The sequence below is a fragment of the Syngnathus scovelli genome, chromosome 9 (genome assembly GCF_024217435.2).
Source record: "Syngnathus scovelli strain Florida chromosome 9, RoL_Ssco_1.2, whole genome shotgun sequence".
NCBI classification, from domain to species: domain Eukaryota; kingdom Metazoa; phylum Chordata; class Actinopteri; order Syngnathiformes; family Syngnathidae; genus Syngnathus; species Syngnathus scovelli.
Window position 1 is genome coordinate 1,857,189 of NC_090855.1, and position 19,036 is coordinate 1,876,224.

Below are 19,036 nucleotides of genomic sequence, written 5' to 3' on the forward strand. Positions count from 1 at the left end.
AACTCATGTTCCTCAGGTAACCGAAGACCTGGAGGTGAACAGCGAGGTTCTGGTGGTGTCCGCCACCGACGTAGACCAGGGCGAGAACGCCGTCGTGACCTTCAGCATCGTGGGCGGCGACGACGACAGGAAGTTCTTGGTGGAGACCGACAAGGTGAACCGACGCGGCGTGATCAAGCTCAAGAAGAAAGTGGACTTTGAGAAGCCTCAGGAGAGAACTTTCAACCTCACTCTGAAGGCGGAGGATGCTGATTTCTTCAGCCTGGCTTACTGTCTAGTTCAGGTGGAGGACGCCAATGACCACGCCCCCGTCTTCTTACCGCAGTTCTACGAGTCGCCGGCCATGTCCGAGGACGTGGCCGTGGGCACCATCGTCGCTCAGGTGATGGCGACCGATCTGGATTCTGGACAAAATGGCCGCTTTTCTTACAGTATTGCCAAGGAGTCGGACCCCTACAATCAGTTCCTGGTGGACCAGTCCGGTTGGGTGGTGGTGGCTCACTCTTTGGACCGGGAGAAAATCTCTCAACACAGGGTGATGGTTCTCGCCACTGACGCCGGCAGCCCGAGCCTGACCGGCACGGCCATCGTCATGGTAACCGTGCTGGACATCAACGACAACGGGCCGGAATTCGAGGCCCCCTACAGGCCGGTGGTGTGGGAGAACACGGCGGCCCCGCAGGCGGTGTGGATGAACGCCAGCTCGCCGCTGCTGCACGCCACCGACCGCGACCTCTCGTCCAACGGCGGCCCGTTCTCCATACGGCTCCTGGCGCTCACCGCCGACGCCGCCGACTTCAACTTGACGGATTTCCGCAACGGCAGCGCCGCCGTCACCGCCCTGCGCACGTTCGACCGCGAGCGGCAGAAAGAGTACCGACTCCCCATCCTCATGATCGACAGCGGCTCGCCCGCCATGAGCTCCACCAGCACGCTGACGGTGGTCATCGGGGACCGCAACGACCACCCCCACTCGCCGGGACACGCTAACTTCATTGTGTATAGTTATGAAGGTATGTCACTTCCGTCCAGACCACATTTGAGATTTTTGGATGTTTGTCGTCAGCTGAATTTTTTTGGGCTGGTGGTCCTCACCTTTACATTCCCCCGTCGTGTCCTCGCCACCAACCCGCCCGCTCGCCCGCCGGCCGGCCGCCGATCTCACAAGACGTTTTTGTCACAGTCGAGTGCTTCCGCTGTCTCCCTGCAGATTGCATCACTTATTTAGCGCTTCAGACCAGCTGTCAGCTGCTCTAACTTACTTACGTACATTTTCTTCTCTGATTGTTTTTTTTTTTTTTGGGGCTAATTTATTGTTCCGGACTTTGTTTTGTTGGAAAGCAGGTATTCTGCCAACCACAGCGCTGGGCCAAATCCCGTCCCCAGACCTGGACGACTGGAGCGAGAAGACGTACCGATTTGAAGGCAAACCATCCAGGTAGGATGTTTTTTTTTTTTTTTTTGACCCAAAGCAAAGCTAATAGCTCGGCTCCAAATTTTCAAATGAAGTCAAAGAGGTTTTGTAGGTTTTCCTCTGCACATTTTGAGATGAATGAGGAGAAGAAGAAAAGCGGGAACTCGTGCGTAAGTGAAAGTGACAGATTTAAACCAGAGCGTGGCTGCCAGTACAAAGGTGTGTCGTGACAGAGAGACAGCGACATGGAAACTTGCGGGAGAAGAGGGGATCAAAAGAAACCAGGATATGAGCTATTTATACTTAAGATGTATCGAAATTTCCCCGTGACAAGACAGCTCCAAGGAGGGACCATACGTAACAGAGAACAATTGGGAAAAAAAGTAGTGATTTGACGCCAACTTGTGGCATCTTGTGCTGTTGAGGTGGTTCATTTAGACAAAAGTAGTGCTTTGCCAGAAGAACAATCGACAATAAAAATAATATGCCAGGAAACTGAGTTGAGGTGGGTCGTTTAGACAAAAGTAGTGCTTTGCCAGAAGAACAATGGACAATAAAAATAATATGCCAGGAAACTGAGTTGAGGTGGGTCATTTAGACAAAAGTAGTGCTTTGCCAGAAGAACAATCGACAATTAAAAATAATATCAGATAATCCTTTCATGAGCCCAAGAGGGTTCAATTGAAATTTAAGATTGCCCAGACGGCTTTCCAGATTGTTTACACGTTAGCCACATCACGCGACGGCTCTCCATGGCAATGGCGGCGGCTGACGTGCTTTGCCGCCGCCACGTGACGTCTTCACGGTCCAAAAGCGAGCGCGGCGGCCGTGCCGTCCGCACGTCGGACACGTTTTGGCCCGCTTTCAGCCGCTACTAATGGGCCCATCTGGCGCGTAGTCTAAAGGGCGCGGCGGCGGCGGCGTGTGTTTAACGCTACACGAGCGCCGTGGCGCGCATCCAGCGTGCTAGCCGGCCCGCGTTGACGTCTCCGGTGCGGCAGAGCGTGAGGGTTTTACATCAAGATGTTCCGAGCGACCACAGAGCACATCTGCTCTTCCACCAGGCCTTTAATAATACGGACATAAGTACAGGGAGAGCCAAAAGTAGGTACGCCATCAAATGCAACATTTAAATGCGTTTACACGTTTTGCTTACCATTAAAATTCTCTCAAATCAATTTGAAAAAGTCGGGGGCTTTTGGAAATGGACTTTGGCATATGCTCGACATCATACAGAAGAAAATTGAAATATTAGTGACATCATTTAAAAAAATCACTTTAATGCAGAGATTTTATATTTTATACAGGACGTCTGGGCAAGGTGCCATGACATAACTTGTCCTTGCTCCTCGTTGCCCGGGCAACCAAGGCGCCAAGTTATTTATATTTGTGGTCTTTATTAACTTTGCTGGGAATATGGAGATTAAAAGTATAATGGTGGTCTGATATATTAATTACATATTGAGTGTGTTATTAAAAAAAATTAATTACGCACAAATGTGGGGAAAATCGAGTGTTTCATTTGCAAATTTGCATGACTAAATTAAAGGGAGCTTTTATTGGCAATAAAAGGCTTTGTTTGGATGATGTTTATTTTTTCTACGCAGGGGGTCGGTCGGAGGTGCGCCAGTCAATTAAATTCCGGGTTATTATCACATGAATATTTTTACAAACACAAACATGTATGATTTTAGATGTTTATATCAATAATTAGCAAGAAGGAAAGGAAAAAAAATGCTTTTTTTTGCTTTTCCATGTAAAAAAAAAAATCGTCACCTCTAATGAAACATTTTCATCATCGTCCAGACTTTTCAGCGTGAACCATAGTTCCGGCCAGCTGAGCATCAGGGAAGGCGTCCCCCCCGGCTCCTACCAGCTGCAGGTCCGCGTGTCCGATCCCGCCTGGCCGGACGTCACGTCCACCGCGCAGGTGGAGGTGATCGAGCTGCCGCGGGAAGCGCTCCTGAACGCCGCTTCCCTCCGACTACGCAGTAAGTACGAACCTGGGAAAGCTCGGGTTTACTCGAAACGATTTAAGAGTTACCTCTTTGTTCTCCTCCCAGACATGAGTGTCGAAGAACTGTTCTCGTCCAGAAGCGGCGAGGAGAGCCGCTTCTCCCGTTTGGGTCGAACGCTAGCCGATCTCCTGCGGACGCCACCGGAGAAGGTTCACGTCTTCTCCCTGGAAGACGCCGGCGGGGAGCTGAGCGTGTGGTTCGCCGCTCACGGCTCGCCGTACTACAAGGCCGAGAAGCTGCACGGCTACGTGGCGGCCAATAAAGCAAAGGTGAGTTCAAAAAAAGTAAAAAAAAAAAAAATCTATACACATTTTACTTCTCAATTTTACAGCGAGATAAAAATGGTTGGTTATTTTGCCACATCGGGCGGAAGGAGGGAAAGATTTGTTTGCACACCAGCACTTAACACAATGTCAAGCATTTGACACGTCGCCGGTCAATACAGCGGTTTCACACTCGTGTGTGTCGCTAAGTGGATGTCCATGTTACACACACACACACACATGGACACGCGTGTACATGAATACTTGAGATGCTTTAAAAGCCCGAGAAGCAGATGCTCGCTTGACCCCGACTCGGGATGCGGAGAGTCAGTCATCCATGTACACTAAACTGTCACACATCACAGACCTCCACCAAGGTCAAACAATTTGGATTCAAATTGTACATGCTAGCTTCCTTAGCGTTAGCTTGATGGTCATTTTATTTTTCAGCTGGAAGCCGTGCTGGCCGCGTCCATCTCCCAGGTGGGCGTGGACGACTGCCCCCACGCGGACTGCGCTCACTCCGGAGGCTGCTCCACTCAGGTGTCCTTCGGTCAGACGCCGGCGGCTCTCCACTCGGGCAACGTGTCTTTGGTTTCCCTGCCCGCCAAGACCACGGCGCGCTGCGGTTGCCGCGGTCGCGAGGCCACGCATCTGCCTTGCTCGTCCTACCCGAGCAACCCCTGCCTCAACGGGGGCGCCTGCCTTGACGGTCCGCTCGGATACAGGTGGGTGTCATATATGATGCAATTATGAGAAGAAGAAGAAAATTAATTTCCTCACGTCAGGTGCAAGTGTCCGCCCATGTTCGACGGACCCGAGTGCCAGCAGACCAAGCACAGCTTTGGCGGCGGGGGCTACGCGTGGTTCCCACCGCTGGCGCCGTGCTTCCAGAGCCACATTTCTTTGGAGTTCCTGACCGAGGCGGCCGACGGGCTGCTGCTCTACAACGGGCCCCTCGGACCCGCCGCCCAACCCGGAGAGCTCCAAGATTTCATTTCCATCGGTGAGTATTGATCAGGTTGAAATGATCACGAGAACTTCTGTAGGCCACAGCTCACACCCAAATGCTCACATGCAAATTAACCAGTCAAATTGCCGCATTAGGCCACGCCCCTTACGACATTGCAGTTCTGCTGGCCACTATAATTTCTATTTTACCATTTCTATTCCATATATTTTTGCCTCCTGGCTAGAGTTACGAAAAGATTGGATTTGTACTTATCAAAGATGCTGATCCTCTTGTTCTCCGCAACAATGGGATCAGATCAATGCGGCGTGTCAGCAGACAAAGAGCATCATGGGACGTTAATGTCACCTCCCGGTGGTCCTGATGTGGCGTTATAGGATTAGTCCGCCCCGCCGCCGCCGCCCCCCCGGCCTTTTCCCAGACACGTCTTGCATAATCTAGCGCCATTAAACTTACGTAATTATCTCGCCCGCCGGCTTGTCGTCGTTTCCCGGCCGGGGGGGGAGGGCAAATCAAATATGGCTGCCTCATTGATCACAGGAGTGCTTTTGTCATTAAAGGCGTTCAATAGCGATGGTGGACATGAGGATGTTGGAAGCGGCACGGAAGAATTGACCCGCCGCTTTCGTGCTGTTTTTTTAATGGGGTTCATCTGCTAACGCAGCAGTTAAACACATACAAGCCCATCACTTCACAGTGCCGCCTAAAAAGTATTCGCAGCGCCTCACTTTGTCAGGGCACAGCCAACAACACAAACAATTTATCATTTGGGGGGAAAAAAAATCTTAATGAAGTCATTCCAAATTGGGGTAATGCTGGAACATAACAAAATGTAGATTTTTGCAATATAATCAAACATATTGTATGTAAATGCTTGCTGAGCCAGAATGGAGCAGTTGATTGCTGCCCCCTAGCGTCCGTTTCTATAATGACTGTGGAATCATGAATTGTTTTTTTTCCACGCAGAGTTGAAGCACGGCGTTCCGGTCTTGAAGGTCAACCACGGCTCCGGGACCCTCACCCTGCAACTAGCGGCCAAATCTAACGTGGCAGACCGCCGCTGGCATCGACTCGACGTCATCAGCGATGGCAAGGTGGGAATGACTAACTTGCTCTTTTTACATCCTCAACTTCTATCGAATAAATACTTCAATTAAAAATTAAATTAATCGACTTGGGCCTACTGCTAATAGTCACCAATGTGCTTCATTTAGGCCGTGCAGCTGGTCCTGGATCAGTGCTCGGGGCTGCAGGTGAGCGAGCCGGAGGGGCTTGTCGCCGGAGACCCCCGCGAGACGGACGAGTCCGGCTGCAGGGCGGCCGGCCAAACGCCAGGAAACGAGAGGTGACCACCATTATCCATCCCTCCATCCTTTTTTTTGCTCATCCCTTCTTTCTCCTCTTCAGATATCTGAACGTATATCAGCCTCTCCAGCTGGGCGGCGTGAAGCCGACGTCTCCTCAGCCGCGTTACGCTAATTTCAGCGGCTGCATCCGCAACCTTCTGGTGGACACTCAGGTTCGCCCGCAAAAAAAGAACTCAACATTCTGATTGAAAAGAAATCCAATGTTTGCTTATTTTCACTCAGGTGTACGACCTGGCGCGACCCGGCGAGAGCGTGGACAGCAGCCCGGGGTGCAGGGCGACGGACGGCGTGTGTTTGACGGCGGCCGGGCCCTCCTGCGGGGCCCGCGCCTCCTGCTTAGCCGATTGGGGATCCTTCAGCTGCGAGTGTCACCCGGGACACAGCGGACACAAGTGCGACACAGGTGTGTGCAACTGCTATCTTGTGTGTTTGTGTGTGTCTAAATTAAAGTTCCCCGTGGTCGTTTTGCCTTTCAGTGGTTCCGGAGTTCTCGTTGGATTCCGACAGCATGCTGAGGTTCCATCTTCGAGGCGGGGGCACCACCAACCGCCGCACTAACATTCAAATGCTCCTGCGCACCCGCGCCAACTCGGGCACCTTGCTCTCCGTCACGTCCCGGGGAGCCGACGAGTACATCGTGTTGGAGGTACAAGATATCGTTTTGAAATTTTAAAATGCAGGAAGCTCTAACAATGATGTCATCCTCTCACTCAGATCGCAGAGGGCCACCTCTCGGTCCGAGCCAACCTGGGCGACGGGGCCCACGCTCTGAGGCTCCCGGGCCAGCGGGTGGACGTGGGCCAGTGGGTGCTGGTGGGCCTCAGTCGTCATGACAACCTTTTCGTCCTGCGGCTGGAGCAGGGAGGCGGCTCGCGGGAGGCCCGGGCACGGCTGGGGAACCGGCGGGAGCTGGTGGTGGACCCGACAAGCGTCACGGTGGGGAAGGGACCCCATGGCGGAGAAGATGGAGACTTTCAGGGTGAGACGAGGCGCAGGAATCCAGTACGGGTTGATGAATGGAACACATTTTTTTATACTTCTGTGTCTTATGTTTAGGTTGCATGCGGGACGTTCGTTTCAACGGTCGAGCGCTCCCTCTGGACGGGCGGAGTAGCAGTGATCTGGTTAGCGTACTGGAGAGGCGCGGCGTCACGTTGGGATGCTTCAGCGACGCCTGCCGGGCACAGCCATGCCCCGAATCGCTGCGTTGTGTCGACCTGTGGAGAAAACATCAGTGCAGGTACATACACACCTTCGATTAGATTCAAAGCAACACATATTTTAGCCTTTAGCCCCAAAATGCTAATATGAAATATTACTCTTTAAAAAAAGTGATTCACACGTTTCTCATAGGTGCCCCGGCGGTCTGGTGACACTGACGGACGAGTCGGGAGCGGAACGCTGCGTGCCGTCGCCGTGCGGTCCCGCCTCGTGCCGCAACGGCGGCGCGTGCCAGCCGTTGTCGGCCGACGGCTTCCGGTGCCGCTGCCTGGAGGGTTTCCGCGGGCAACGCTGCGAGCTGGGCCAGTACCGAGGCCACCGATTGGCCGCTCTCAGTCCAAGTTCTATTCTGGCCATCAGCATGTGTCTGCTCGTCTTCTTTGGTCAGTTGCCTTCTCAATGCGTCAGTTGTGTAAATATCTGGCTAACATTGTGCATACTTTTATTTTTTATATTTATTACATACATATTTTAACATTTTCGTAGCCTATCAAGTGAGCTAAATCAGTGTGTGTTGGTGTGTGTAGCCGTGCTGGTGGCGGTGACGGTGTGGAACCAGAAGGGCAGCCGCAACAAGTTCCGCAAGCGCGGCGTCTACCACATCCCGGCCGAGCACGAGAGCTGGGAGGACGTCCGCGAAAACATCCTCAACTACAACGAGGAAGGCGGCGGCGAGCAGGATCAGGTACAGCCCAGTCCGCAGCAAATCTGAAATGCTAACCTTAAAATCGACACGTATTTTTCTTGGTGCAGAAGGGCTACGACATGACGGAGCTGAAGCGTCCTCTGCGTTCCAGCTTGTCCCAGTCGTCTTCATGCACCACAGCCCCGCTCATCAAATCGTCTCCGGGCTCGCAGGAGGAGGTACACCCCGCCTGCGGCCCCTACCTCACCATCCCGCAGCCGCACGTCCACCAACACCCCCCGCCCCCGCCCTCATCGTCACGTTCCCACGTGGACTTCAAGAACTATGTGTCTCGCATCGTGTGGGAGGCCGACCACGACGAGGACGCGCTCCCAGAGGACGTCTTCCACAGGTGGCGGGAGGAAGGATCCGGAACGCCGGCGGGAAGCCTCAGCTCACTCGGGTACGACGACGTAGAAGAGGAGGACAACGCAAGGGAGACGACACGCGAGCGGCTGTCGCGCTGGGGACCCAAATTCCAGACGCTGAGCGACTTGTATGACCGCCCCCAAGTGGCGCTCTCGTACGGGACCGTCGCACGACGGCCTCCCAGCCACTAGAGGGCCACCCGACAGTCTCGACTCCTTCTCATTTTTGGACAGTATGTCGATTTTTCACTAAAGTGAAAACTGGGAGGCTGGATTACAAAATGGACATCATCCGCCATCTTTGAAGAGGGCAGAGTGAAGTTTTTCCATAGTTGGCGGCAACAATCATTTAAAGTTTTCCCAACTGGAGCTTTTTTTGGACCCCTTTTTCCTCCTCTTCAGATGCATTTAAACCTAAAATTACTGGAACATTTTAATGTGCTTAATATAATTGCATTTCTAAAATTTTCCAACTTATTAATTCTTTTAGTTCCTGGAACTTAAGTTTGTCCTTGGCTGCCTTAGGAATGTACTTGTGACTTATATTTGAAAAGCAAAGAGAAAACAAATCAATCCTTCTATGCCCACCAAATATGTTCACAGGATAGAAAAGAAATTTGTTACATTTGAATGACTGAAGAATACATTTTCATGTAGCTTGTTTTGTTTGGGGACATATTTTTCTGACTTTTGAGTTCTTTCTCCTTGTCAACTATGCACCTGAAGTGTGTGTGCTGCTTCTTCGTTCATTTGAAAAAGTCTTAAGTGTTTGTTGCTTATTTGAAGTGTATGATATAATGTAAATATGGACATTTTATAATTACTTGAAAAAATATTTCCTTTTGTACATGAATTTTAATAAATAAAAAACTTTTTCCCTGAATATCCTCTGAGGTTTTATTCAAAGTACAGTTCTAATGTCATTCTACGCAGAGGAAAGAATATCGCAATCGTTCACACTCCAAACCAGTAGGTGGCGGTAACGCACTTAAACGCCGGTGCCAATCGCCGTAAAACACAAAGAAGACCGTGCTCAATTTTCTGGGTAATTAACGAGTCTTCAGAAAGATGTAAATTTATCGCGGCTCAGCCAAGCGTTTCGCCCCGGACCGCGTCAAAAACCCCAAAAGTCGGCTTGTTGGAAAGCCTGGGAGCACCTGACTTCCAGCCAGGCCGACCCTTCAGCTGAGTCGCCATTTGAAGCACCTTCTTTTCGGTTAGACGACCTAAGGTTCAGGGTAAGTCAAATGAATCCTTATCAATTTCAATTGAACATATAACATGAAAAATTCAGCTTACATAGAGCCTCTTGCGTATGTTAGCGACTGGTGAAAGAAAATAGACAGACATGACAGGACACATGCTGCCCTCTAGTGGACGTATGCAGTACGGCATTAGCTCCGACACGATGCACAGGTATTGTTTTCAAGAAGAGTGGATAACATGTATTATTTTTTATAAAATGACGTCACAAATAGGATGCAGATGATGCTTTGGTTTCCATAGGGATGCATTTTTGAAGGATGCTCCGATTGTCGTTGCACTTTGGTTGCTATGGAGATACAAAGGCAGATGATGCTTGGTTGCCAGAACAATAGAAGAAAGTTAGATGCTTTGGTTGCTCTCGTGATATAGGTGAGTATGCTGTAGTGGTTGCCATAGTGATGCAGGTGAACAGGATCTGTTTTTGTGTTATTTCAGTAACCACGGTAACAGCAGAGACACAACAATTTCAACAAGCGGACTGATAAACAAATATTGACGTACTGACTCTGCTGGAGCAAAAAGTCATTGACCGCACGCATACGGCGGACAATCAACTTTCGAATGTCACACCGTGAGCCAATCTATGTGCTCACTTTCTATTTTCAGCATACAAGTCGGGTCAGTGTGAAGTTTCACAGATGTTGGCAGCTTCCAAAAGGTTCACCGCGGCCAGGAATAGCATTGGATAGTGTGTCTGCATGTGTGTGTGCCTGTGCCATACACGGGTGGATGTCAGCTGACTGGCGCTAAATCGCTGTATACGATTATTAACTGCCGTGTGGGGCGTCGACGTGGAAACAAATTTAGAGGGTATCAAATTAGCTGTCATGGATACTCATGCTAAGAATATACATTGGACTCCCTTGTAGTCATGGTTTGTGAAAAAACACAGACATCAAATTTAAAGATAGCATTTTTAATGTTTGCTAGCATAATGCTAACACGTAATGGGAAACGCCATAGACAGGCTAACGAATCATTTCCATGTTATACTGCTTTAAGTAATGCAAATACAAAAGGTGCAGCAACACATGGAGATAGGCAAAAAAATATATACATTTGTTTTGAGGTTTTTAATTCCCATTTCAGTGGTGCAAGCTGGGCTTTTATTTTTTTAAATAACCTACACGACACCACATAAATATATGATCTTCTTGGTTACGCTATGTTCTGAGCCTAGGAACACATCTACGGTAGTTGAGATTCCAGGAATCCCATATGGTCTAGCGGTTAGGATTTATGGTTTTCACCCAAGTGGGGAGGGCATGCGTTTCAGATGTTATGTAATCAAACTGCAAGGCACGTTTAACTGTAAAGTATGTGTGCAGCGCTTTGATAAGGAACAGTAAGACAATGTGTGTTTTTATCTGTCAACGTACACAACTGAACGTTGGGGAAAGTATTTGGTCAGAGATTTTGTCTAGATCATCATAATTGTTGCTGGCTTGATGTTCCAATACTTTTGTCTAATTTTATTGTGTGTAAAAAAGACAACAACAGGGAGTGTGATGTCCACCATTCAACCCGAAAGTAAGACCTTGACCTGTGTGTGTGTGTCTTAAAACAATTAAATGTCAATCTAACCTGAACAAAGTTCCAAAGTTTGCAACCATAAACTTATTAGTTTCATTATAAGTGCACCACTTGGACAATTTATTAGGAACACTTGCAAGCTCTAAAATCAGTAGTGAGGAAAACTATTGTACTCCTGTTTTAGTCAAATGTTGCTGAAGTAAAAAAAAAAAAAAAAAAAAGGTTGCAACTGTACAGGCTGTCCTTGATAAAGCTAAAAATAGAAAGGCTCGCAAGATCATATATAACATTATATAATGTGAATATTATTAGTTGTGGCTTCACGAGGTGAAAACACGAGTCGATGTCTCACTCTGCCTCTAAAAAATAAGCCCAGTCAGCACTTCCTCACACATATACACACACACACGTGGTGTAAAGGAACATTATATAATTTGGTGTTTTGCGAGTGCTTTGTGTACAGTTAGTCATTTGAGGATGTGTGCGTGGGGGTCACGGAGGCCTCCTCACTACGACTCCTCCTCCTCCAACAGACAAATCAATCAAACTCCGAACGTCTCCCTTCTTTGCATTATGCAACACGCTTGCCCGTTGCATCATGTGGACTCCTCCTCGTGAAGAAGCCAGCACGTGTTCCAAAAGGTAAACAATGTTTTGACAGGTGGTGTGGAAGTACTCAGTACAAATCCTTCAACTTGTAGTTTTTTTTTCCCCCATGGAGTACTTACTCAAGTAATAATTTAACTATAGATTCTTATATTATTCATGTATTTGACTTGCAGCGCCCTCTAGCAGGTCTAATGGTCACAACAGGAACAAGAAAGGGTCAATAAATATTTGTATCATATGAGGTGTATCATATATTGTGAACTGCTTAGACAAAACTCCCGAATGACTTTATCGCTGGGTGTACTTTTTCGAGTCCCACGTGGATGATTAACGGGTGGCGGCCATTTTGTCTGCAGATTCAAAACAAATCAGTGTTTGTGAGATTTTGGTGGAGGCGTAGACAGAGTCAAAACGTTCTTTCAAACAGCATGTAACATATTTTTTCCAATAACAAATATTTTTTTAGACTAGTATGTGCAGTTAAATTAGCATAAATCATAGATGTAGCATTTAGCTTAGCTGTGCAGGCGGGTTCAATGGCATCACTTCACAAACTCTTTTGAATAGGCTATATTAATTTTTTTTTTTTCTTCGACTTCTTTTTCTAAATACGCCACTATTAGCCGGAGATCACGTTCCTGAATGTGTTTACAAATGTGCAACACATAAATCCTTTCATAGTACTGGCAGCCATGTGCCTCGCATTCCTCAGCATAGGGAGTATAAAAATGGTCCGTCTCTCTCTCTCTCTCTCTCTCTCTCTCTCTCTCGCTTGCCCTTTGAATGGAGGAAACAAACTCTGTGAACTTGAACGCCTGGACACACGCCAACTGCTATCAAAGTTGATCCTCTTGTTTTCTTTTGCCGGCGGCAAAGGCAAAATGTTTGGCAACATCAACAAGGAGCGCTTTGGAATTGTTGGGGTAATCTCAAACCTTGGAATATTTAACTTTGGTTGGGGGGGGGGGGGGGGGGGGGGGGGGGGGGGAATAAATGTTTGTGTTACTGTCTAAACAGTAGGTAAACATTTGGGCAGATTTTTTTTTTAAAAGGGGCACAAGGGCCAGGTCATTTGTAGTTGAGGTAAAAATAAAATAAATAAAAACTTCAAATCTATAGAGTATATGCAAAATATGCTAAACAGTTCATTATAAACCATACAATATTAACTAATTTTCATTTTAAACTTTTTATAATTTGGGATACTTATTTATTTAATCATTTTTGGCAATAATAGGTACTATTTTGTCTACATTTGATTTGATAACTTCATTTTGCCAGTTGTTGTCAAGGGCTCAGGTAACAACCAATCATAACTCAGCTAGCCAGTGTCACATGACCAAAGCCAGGAAACAGGTGAGTGCTTAGTCAATGTGATATGTGAAGCTTTCGCAGCACTTGTATACAACCCACAATGTCATTGATGAAATCTCGACAAGGTCATCAACATGTTTTTGAGTGTCTCCATTTGCACCCCCCCCCCCACGATGGTAAATACCGCCAGCAGGGGGCTCACATGTCACCATTGACGCATCCTCCAGTAGTATTTTAATGCTGCCCACGTATAAATAAATAAATCCCAGTTGCAACCTTATCTTTGCGTCCCCATTTTAACTTCCACGGCCTCCCACAAGCTCCAACAATCCAGCACGCATGCTCATATATTAATATTTGTATTTGTCTTATCCGTTTAAGATTGTCTTATCTGCTTATACGACCAGGCGGATGTTGACATTTTTTTCGTGATGAACTTTGTGACTTTATAAGGCGCTTGAATCATTTTTTTTTTACAACGCTAACAAAGCGGACGATTGTTAATAAACAATCTCCTTCTATGTTTCAGAGGAAGCACATGCCCTCATTCCTCCCGAAAGGCTTTACTTCCTCTTTTAAAGAGAACGTCGGACAGATGACTCATGTCTTTTTTTCGTAAAGAGGGGGGGAAGGTGTGATGACAACAAACTGGCTTTTCTTCCCCACTTCCGCTACATTCCGTAGCCGATCGTAATCTCCCTCGTTGATGTGGCTGGCGCTCATTTTCTCACACATCCTCTCCTATTGTTTTATCGGAACGAAAGCAAACAAAAAAACATTACCGTCGGGCGAGTACGTGCCAATAAAGCGGCAGCCGGCTGCAATCACGTGACATCATTTCCTGCGCTTGTTTCATTCAACGAACTTTGCGGCCTGACATTGAGCAAGCGAAGTTTGCAGTTTCTCCTCCCGACGCACCTCAAGTCTCAACTCGTTTTTCACTCTATTGCCACACACTTGCGAGATGAGTTGCAACATAATTTATTTGACATCTGCCTCTATAAATGAACACAAGTGTAGTGTGAACACATGGCGGGCGAGAAGGGTCTATGTTTGGGGTATAATCCCGCTAACAGATGGGACGGCAACACAGTGGAACGAGCAAAACAAAAACATGCTCAATTATGGGATTGACTTGAACCTTTTAATCTCCCTTTTGAATGTTTTCATGTTGTTGTCAAGTTCCCTCCGGGTGACAATTATCTCCTTGTTTTTAGATTTCACATGAAATGTTCTCACAAAGTCTTTGTGCTAGCTAAAAAGGACTCGAGTCATGACACATTTAGGACAGAAAGTCCCAAGGTTTGCTATTGTTATTGTGACGTTATCACATACCGTAACTTTGAATAAGCACCGTGCCCTGAATAGTTGCTGGGCGCGGCAGCCATTTAAAAGCAAAGGTAGTTGACTTTACTTTTAATAAACAGACATTGATAAACTACACTTTCACTTGACCTATTGTTGTTTATTATTCTCAAATCTTTTTGAACAAATATGTTCCACCCTCAGCTTCGACGCATGACCCATTTTTAAATGAGCAATTGAGTTATGTGACAACTACCCACATTCAAGTTGAACTTTGAGAGCAGTCATCAAATGTTTACTTTAGTTTTCAAAACATTTCAGGTCAAGGAAAGCAACTTTTTTTCGTCCGTTGAAAACTTTTGTTCAGCAAACGCTTCGAGTAAAAGCCAAAAAGTAAATTTGGAGTTCATTTCCTCATTTGTGCGGAAGTCGACTTGTGGTTAAGTGTTTACCAACATTCGATCGGGCCTCTTTCAGTATAATGTTTGGCTTCGTGCCATTGTTGGCTCTGACTTTTGGTTTCCAACATTTTTTTTGGTACCACTCCCAACTGCGCCTCCCACTCCCTGACCCCCGCCATGTCTTACTTTGAGCCACACAGGAAGTCTGAGTTGAGGCTCCTCGGATTGGCTCGCCACGCCACGTGTTGGCAACCATCGTAGCTCCTTATATGGTGACGAGGGCTCTCATTGACTGGAGCATCAGGTTTAGCCGTGGTGTTTCTCAGAAAGCACAACTGAACACTGTGTACTCCCCTCAGCAACACACACACACGCATATTCAAACACACTCCTATTGTCAGCATACACATGCTGGCTGCCACGCTGTCAACGTATTGCAACCGTGCACTCACAAATACAGGTTAGGGAGATGATTCTTAAAATAAAAAAAAAGGATGCATTCATGTGCATGTAAAAGAATGGTTGAGTAGCAACACAAGTCCTAAAATCTAATTGCTTACTGACCAATTGATTTGGTTCAAAAGAGGATGATGTTCTAAAATGTAACAGGCTACCTATTGCTAGTGTTACAAACGACAACAAAAAACAGCAAAAGGGTCGAATTTCTTTCCGTATTTGTGTTTCAATGCAAAAAAAACACTTTGTTTACATTTAAACTTCACCTTGCAGCCAGCTCATTGTGATTTTCGAACACATTCACACAACATGCAGACTGTGCTATAAGAATAATAAAACTCTTGACCAGTCTGGAAGCTAAATGCTAATGTAATTTGAAGGGAGAATTTCTTGTGAATTTTATGTCAGTCTGCATTTATTAGTTATTTAACGCCCGCTATTAGGTACGGCACGCCTTTTTACAACCCAAAGGTCAAATACTATCAAAACGATACCATTTTAGTGACTACTTGGTTTGTTTATTTTGGGACACGAGCGTGTTATTATGGAAAACACCACGGTGGTTTAATATGATCTTGTGTTCGAAAAACATAATGCTAACGGTTTGCTTTTCTTCCCTGTTCGACCGAAAAACGTGCTTTGTTTGTTTTCCCCTGACAAGCAGTTACGAGTTATGTAACGTCCATTTGGTTGGAAGAGTCCAAACCAGGAGAGCAGTAAGGGGGGGAAAACTATCGGTATGTTGGGAAATCATCGGGGTGATACGGATAAAAGTATTGCATTTGTTTAAAAATGATTAATATTATGTATGGATGTTTTTATAAAATGTCTCACTTATTTCTCAATAGGAGTCTGGGGTTTTTGTTTCGAAACAACCCAAATTAACCCCTTGGCGGGAGATTTGGTACGTTCCTCTCTAGTCGTCATCCATTGTTTACAAATCAACGGTGCTTGTTGGAGGTTGGCGGCGTGGCGAGAGCGAGGACCGAGGAGCGGTGTGTGGAGCGCTTCCACTCTCATTCATCCTCAACAACAACAACAACAACTACACTCACCGGCGCTCACCATGCCTTGTCGAAAGGAAAACTACATCTTCCTGGAGCAGTCCGTCACCGTCGACTCCAAAGAGGTGGACGCATTGGTGACGAGAATCGGCGAGGCACTGCAGCTCCACAACAATAGCGGCAACCATGCGAAGAAGGCTGCCTGCTTGCACGGACTCACCACCGGCGTGGGGAGTGTGGTCAACCCGGCGGGGGTCGGCGGCGGTGGAGTTGGAGGCACCATCGCCACGGGCGCGCCGGTTCCGAAACGGCAAGGCTGCTGCATCCGGCTGAGAAACCGCGGCAGCAGCCGGGCGAGCCCTTACCACATCCCCGGCTCGAGCGACCAGGAGTGGGACCAAATTAAACCGTGGAACAAAAAAAGGCTGCACGCCGACGAGGACGACCCGCATCGTCTCCTCCAGGAGCTCATCCTGTCTGGCAATCTGATCAAAGAGGCCGTAAAGCGGCTGCAGTTCTCCGCGGCGGACTGTGGCGATTTCCCCAAGGCAGCGGACAACGTGCCGTGCTGACGAGACATCAAACTCGGCTCTTCCCACCCTCTCCGTGACTCTCTCCCCCTTTGACTTTCAAGTTCAAGTCGACGAAACTGCTAGCTGAGTTTTAACCTCCTATTTCCATCCACGTCCCCCCTTTTTTATTTGACCTGGAACATTGGCTCCGTTGCGTCAACGGGAGGCGGTTAGCTTGCCAGTTAGCCGCCCGGCTAATCAGCCGTGTTGTTTATGTTTGAAAATCTCAACTCAAGTGCAGCGGTGGGGGGATCGAAGGGGCTATGAACAATCGGAAATTTTGCTCTTTTTCGTCGACATCACCCCGTTCTTCTCAGATGAATGAAATTTCACATGGGGGGCTTTTTGTGTGTCATTTTAAGAGTAAGATGGACGCCATTTTCAAGACGACTCATAAAGCCCCCCTCCACACGTAAACACGTTTTTTTTGTCTTCTCCCACCTTCTCCTTTAATCTGTTGTCGTTTGGGTGCCTGGGATACAAACTACTAGCTTCGTTCACTCCCCACATTCATGAACTCTAGCGTGGAGGAGAGTTAAGATCCTTTAGTGTTTGTGTGTGGCCATTTTGTTTACACTCGGAGACAGGAAGCAAATGTGTACCTTTGATTACTTTTTTCAGTTTGACTTCCCTCTCGGAGCAGCTACTCTCACCACCAAAAACCTCATCAAAGACACCATCTGTGTTATTTTTCTACAGCAGTTTATCTACACAACACGGTAGATTTGTGGTTAGCGCCACTGCCTTGCAGTTTTGCGGTACAGGGGTTCAAATCCCGGCTTCCTGTTTCCTCCCACATTCCAAGTGACTTGTTCAAATCATTGAAGAGTCTTACAATTGTCTGAGACTGGTAACCAGTCCGGGTTGTTTCCCAGGGATCGGCTCCAGCTCACCCTTGGTCCTTATGAGGAGTATCGGAAGTTGTTGGGTTTTTTTTTTTCTATACCAAGCAATGTGACAACAAAAAGTCTCTTGTGGTTGGAAGCTTCTAGGTGTCCTCTGAAAGGGGATCCTGGTGGGCAAATATGCAAGATAGTGGGGGTGCAGGGAGGCATGTGAAAGCAAGGCCATTTCCCACAGGGCTTACTATTACATGGGTCTGTTTGTTTGCTTGTAAAAGGGGGAAGTGTGTGGTCGACGTTCACATGACAACACTTTTGTGGTGCTCTTCACCTTTTGGGAATTCCAATGAGGAGTTCTATTGTTGGTGTTTTTTTTTTTTGTATTTGTGCTCTGTGTCAAGAAAAATGCACAACTGCTTCGTAACGAAGTATTAATGTTCCTGAGTATTCAGGCCCTTTTTTTGTTTGTTTTTTGGGGTTGTCTTAATAAACACACTTTTGTTTTTCCAAACTTGTTGTCGTCTTGACTTCCGGGAACGCCTTGTGACTCAAAGCTCCGTTAGTCAGATAGGTTCTCCACGTGTGCGAGCGTGGACGGCGTGGCGTTGGAGGACACATGTTCATTATGGGCCTATAAATACCCCCCCCCCCTCCTCTCGTCTCTCTATGTGGAGCAGCACAGTAGGGTGCGAAAAGCGAGGGGGAGAAAAACATGTTTTGCAGTGGCCTCCATGTTGTTTACGGCAGCTCCCTCTGCCGCTCCTGCTCAGTCACTGTGTTTCATCATCTTTCCCAGCAGAAGAGAAAGAAGCTCCAATCGCCCTGGGGAGCTCATAAACAGCACAAACAGGCACTGGGTGAGCTTTATGTACTCCCAATTTAGAAATTAAAGTTCAAAGAACAGACTAAAAGCATTTAACCAGATTATTCTGATGTCATTACTGCTGCCATGGACAAACAAGTATTGTGAAGCGGTTTTTATTGCAGAGGAAACATTTAAGACCTGCTCACAAAAGGTTTCCGGTCTCACACTCTTGCAACACCGCTACTATTTTTATACAACAGAAAGATCATTATGGTAATTAGAAAAAAATTAAAACCGCACCATCTAATGATGCCTAGCTTTGTGCGTTAGATTTTCGATACTCGATGATGATTTTAACTCATTCAAAAAATTTTTGTAACCTAACCTGCCCCCCCGGCTGATATCTTTGAACAATGAATTCTTTCTGTTTTTGTGGAAGCTCTCAACATGTGGCCTTGTGCTGTAATATGGAACTAAAAGAACATCTGAAATTTATTTGGGGTGAATAAGAGGCACAATGGTTGTTGCACTTTTGTATTTTCTACAGAAGTATCTGTACTTCTACTTGTGTATGTATTTTATATATAAATATTTTTTAATCGTTCAAATTGTTGTTAATGATA

The 19,036-nt window shown here is 47.0% G+C and overlaps 2 protein-coding genes across 3 annotated transcripts in view; both read left to right on the forward strand.

Annotated features, from left to right (window-relative positions):
- Positions 1 to 8,918, forward strand: part of si:dkey-22o22.2 (neural-cadherin) — a 40,717-nt gene extending 31,799 nt beyond the window's left edge. The window contains exons 19-34 of one of the 2 annotated variants that reach the window (XM_049730636.2): positions 17 to 1,013; positions 1,345 to 1,438; positions 3,221 to 3,405; positions 3,478 to 3,701; positions 4,146 to 4,423; positions 4,484 to 4,701; positions 5,632 to 5,759; positions 5,880 to 6,010; positions 6,073 to 6,184; positions 6,255 to 6,435; positions 6,509 to 6,678; positions 6,747 to 7,011; positions 7,089 to 7,272; positions 7,386 to 7,636; positions 7,781 to 7,938; positions 8,007 to 8,918. In XM_049730636.2, the coding sequence (XP_049586593.1) occupies positions 17 to 1,013; positions 1,345 to 1,438; positions 3,221 to 3,405; positions 3,478 to 3,701; positions 4,146 to 4,423; positions 4,484 to 4,701; positions 5,632 to 5,759; positions 5,880 to 6,010; positions 6,073 to 6,184; positions 6,255 to 6,435; positions 6,509 to 6,678; positions 6,747 to 7,011; positions 7,089 to 7,272; positions 7,386 to 7,636; positions 7,781 to 7,938; positions 8,007 to 8,498 (4,068 nt within the window). In that variant the 3' untranslated portion in view covers positions 8,499 to 8,918. The remainder of the gene's footprint in view (positions 1 to 16; positions 1,014 to 1,344; positions 1,439 to 3,220; positions 3,406 to 3,477; positions 3,702 to 4,145; positions 4,424 to 4,483; positions 4,702 to 5,631; positions 5,760 to 5,879; positions 6,011 to 6,072; positions 6,185 to 6,254; positions 6,436 to 6,508; positions 6,679 to 6,746; positions 7,012 to 7,088; positions 7,273 to 7,385; positions 7,637 to 7,780; positions 7,939 to 8,006) is intronic. The other variant, XM_049730637.2, reaches the window with a different exon arrangement.
- A 7,207-nt stretch (positions 8,919 to 16,125) lies between these two features.
- On the forward strand, positions 16,126 to 18,119 carry gbp (glycogen synthase kinase binding protein). The gene has a single exon (XM_049730642.2). The coding sequence runs from the start codon at positions 16,257 to 16,259 to the stop codon at positions 16,764 to 16,766; it is 510 nt and encodes a 169-aa protein (XP_049586599.1). The 5' UTR covers positions 16,126 to 16,256; the 3' UTR covers positions 16,767 to 18,119.
- Positions 18,120 to 19,036: the final 917 nt, after the last annotated feature.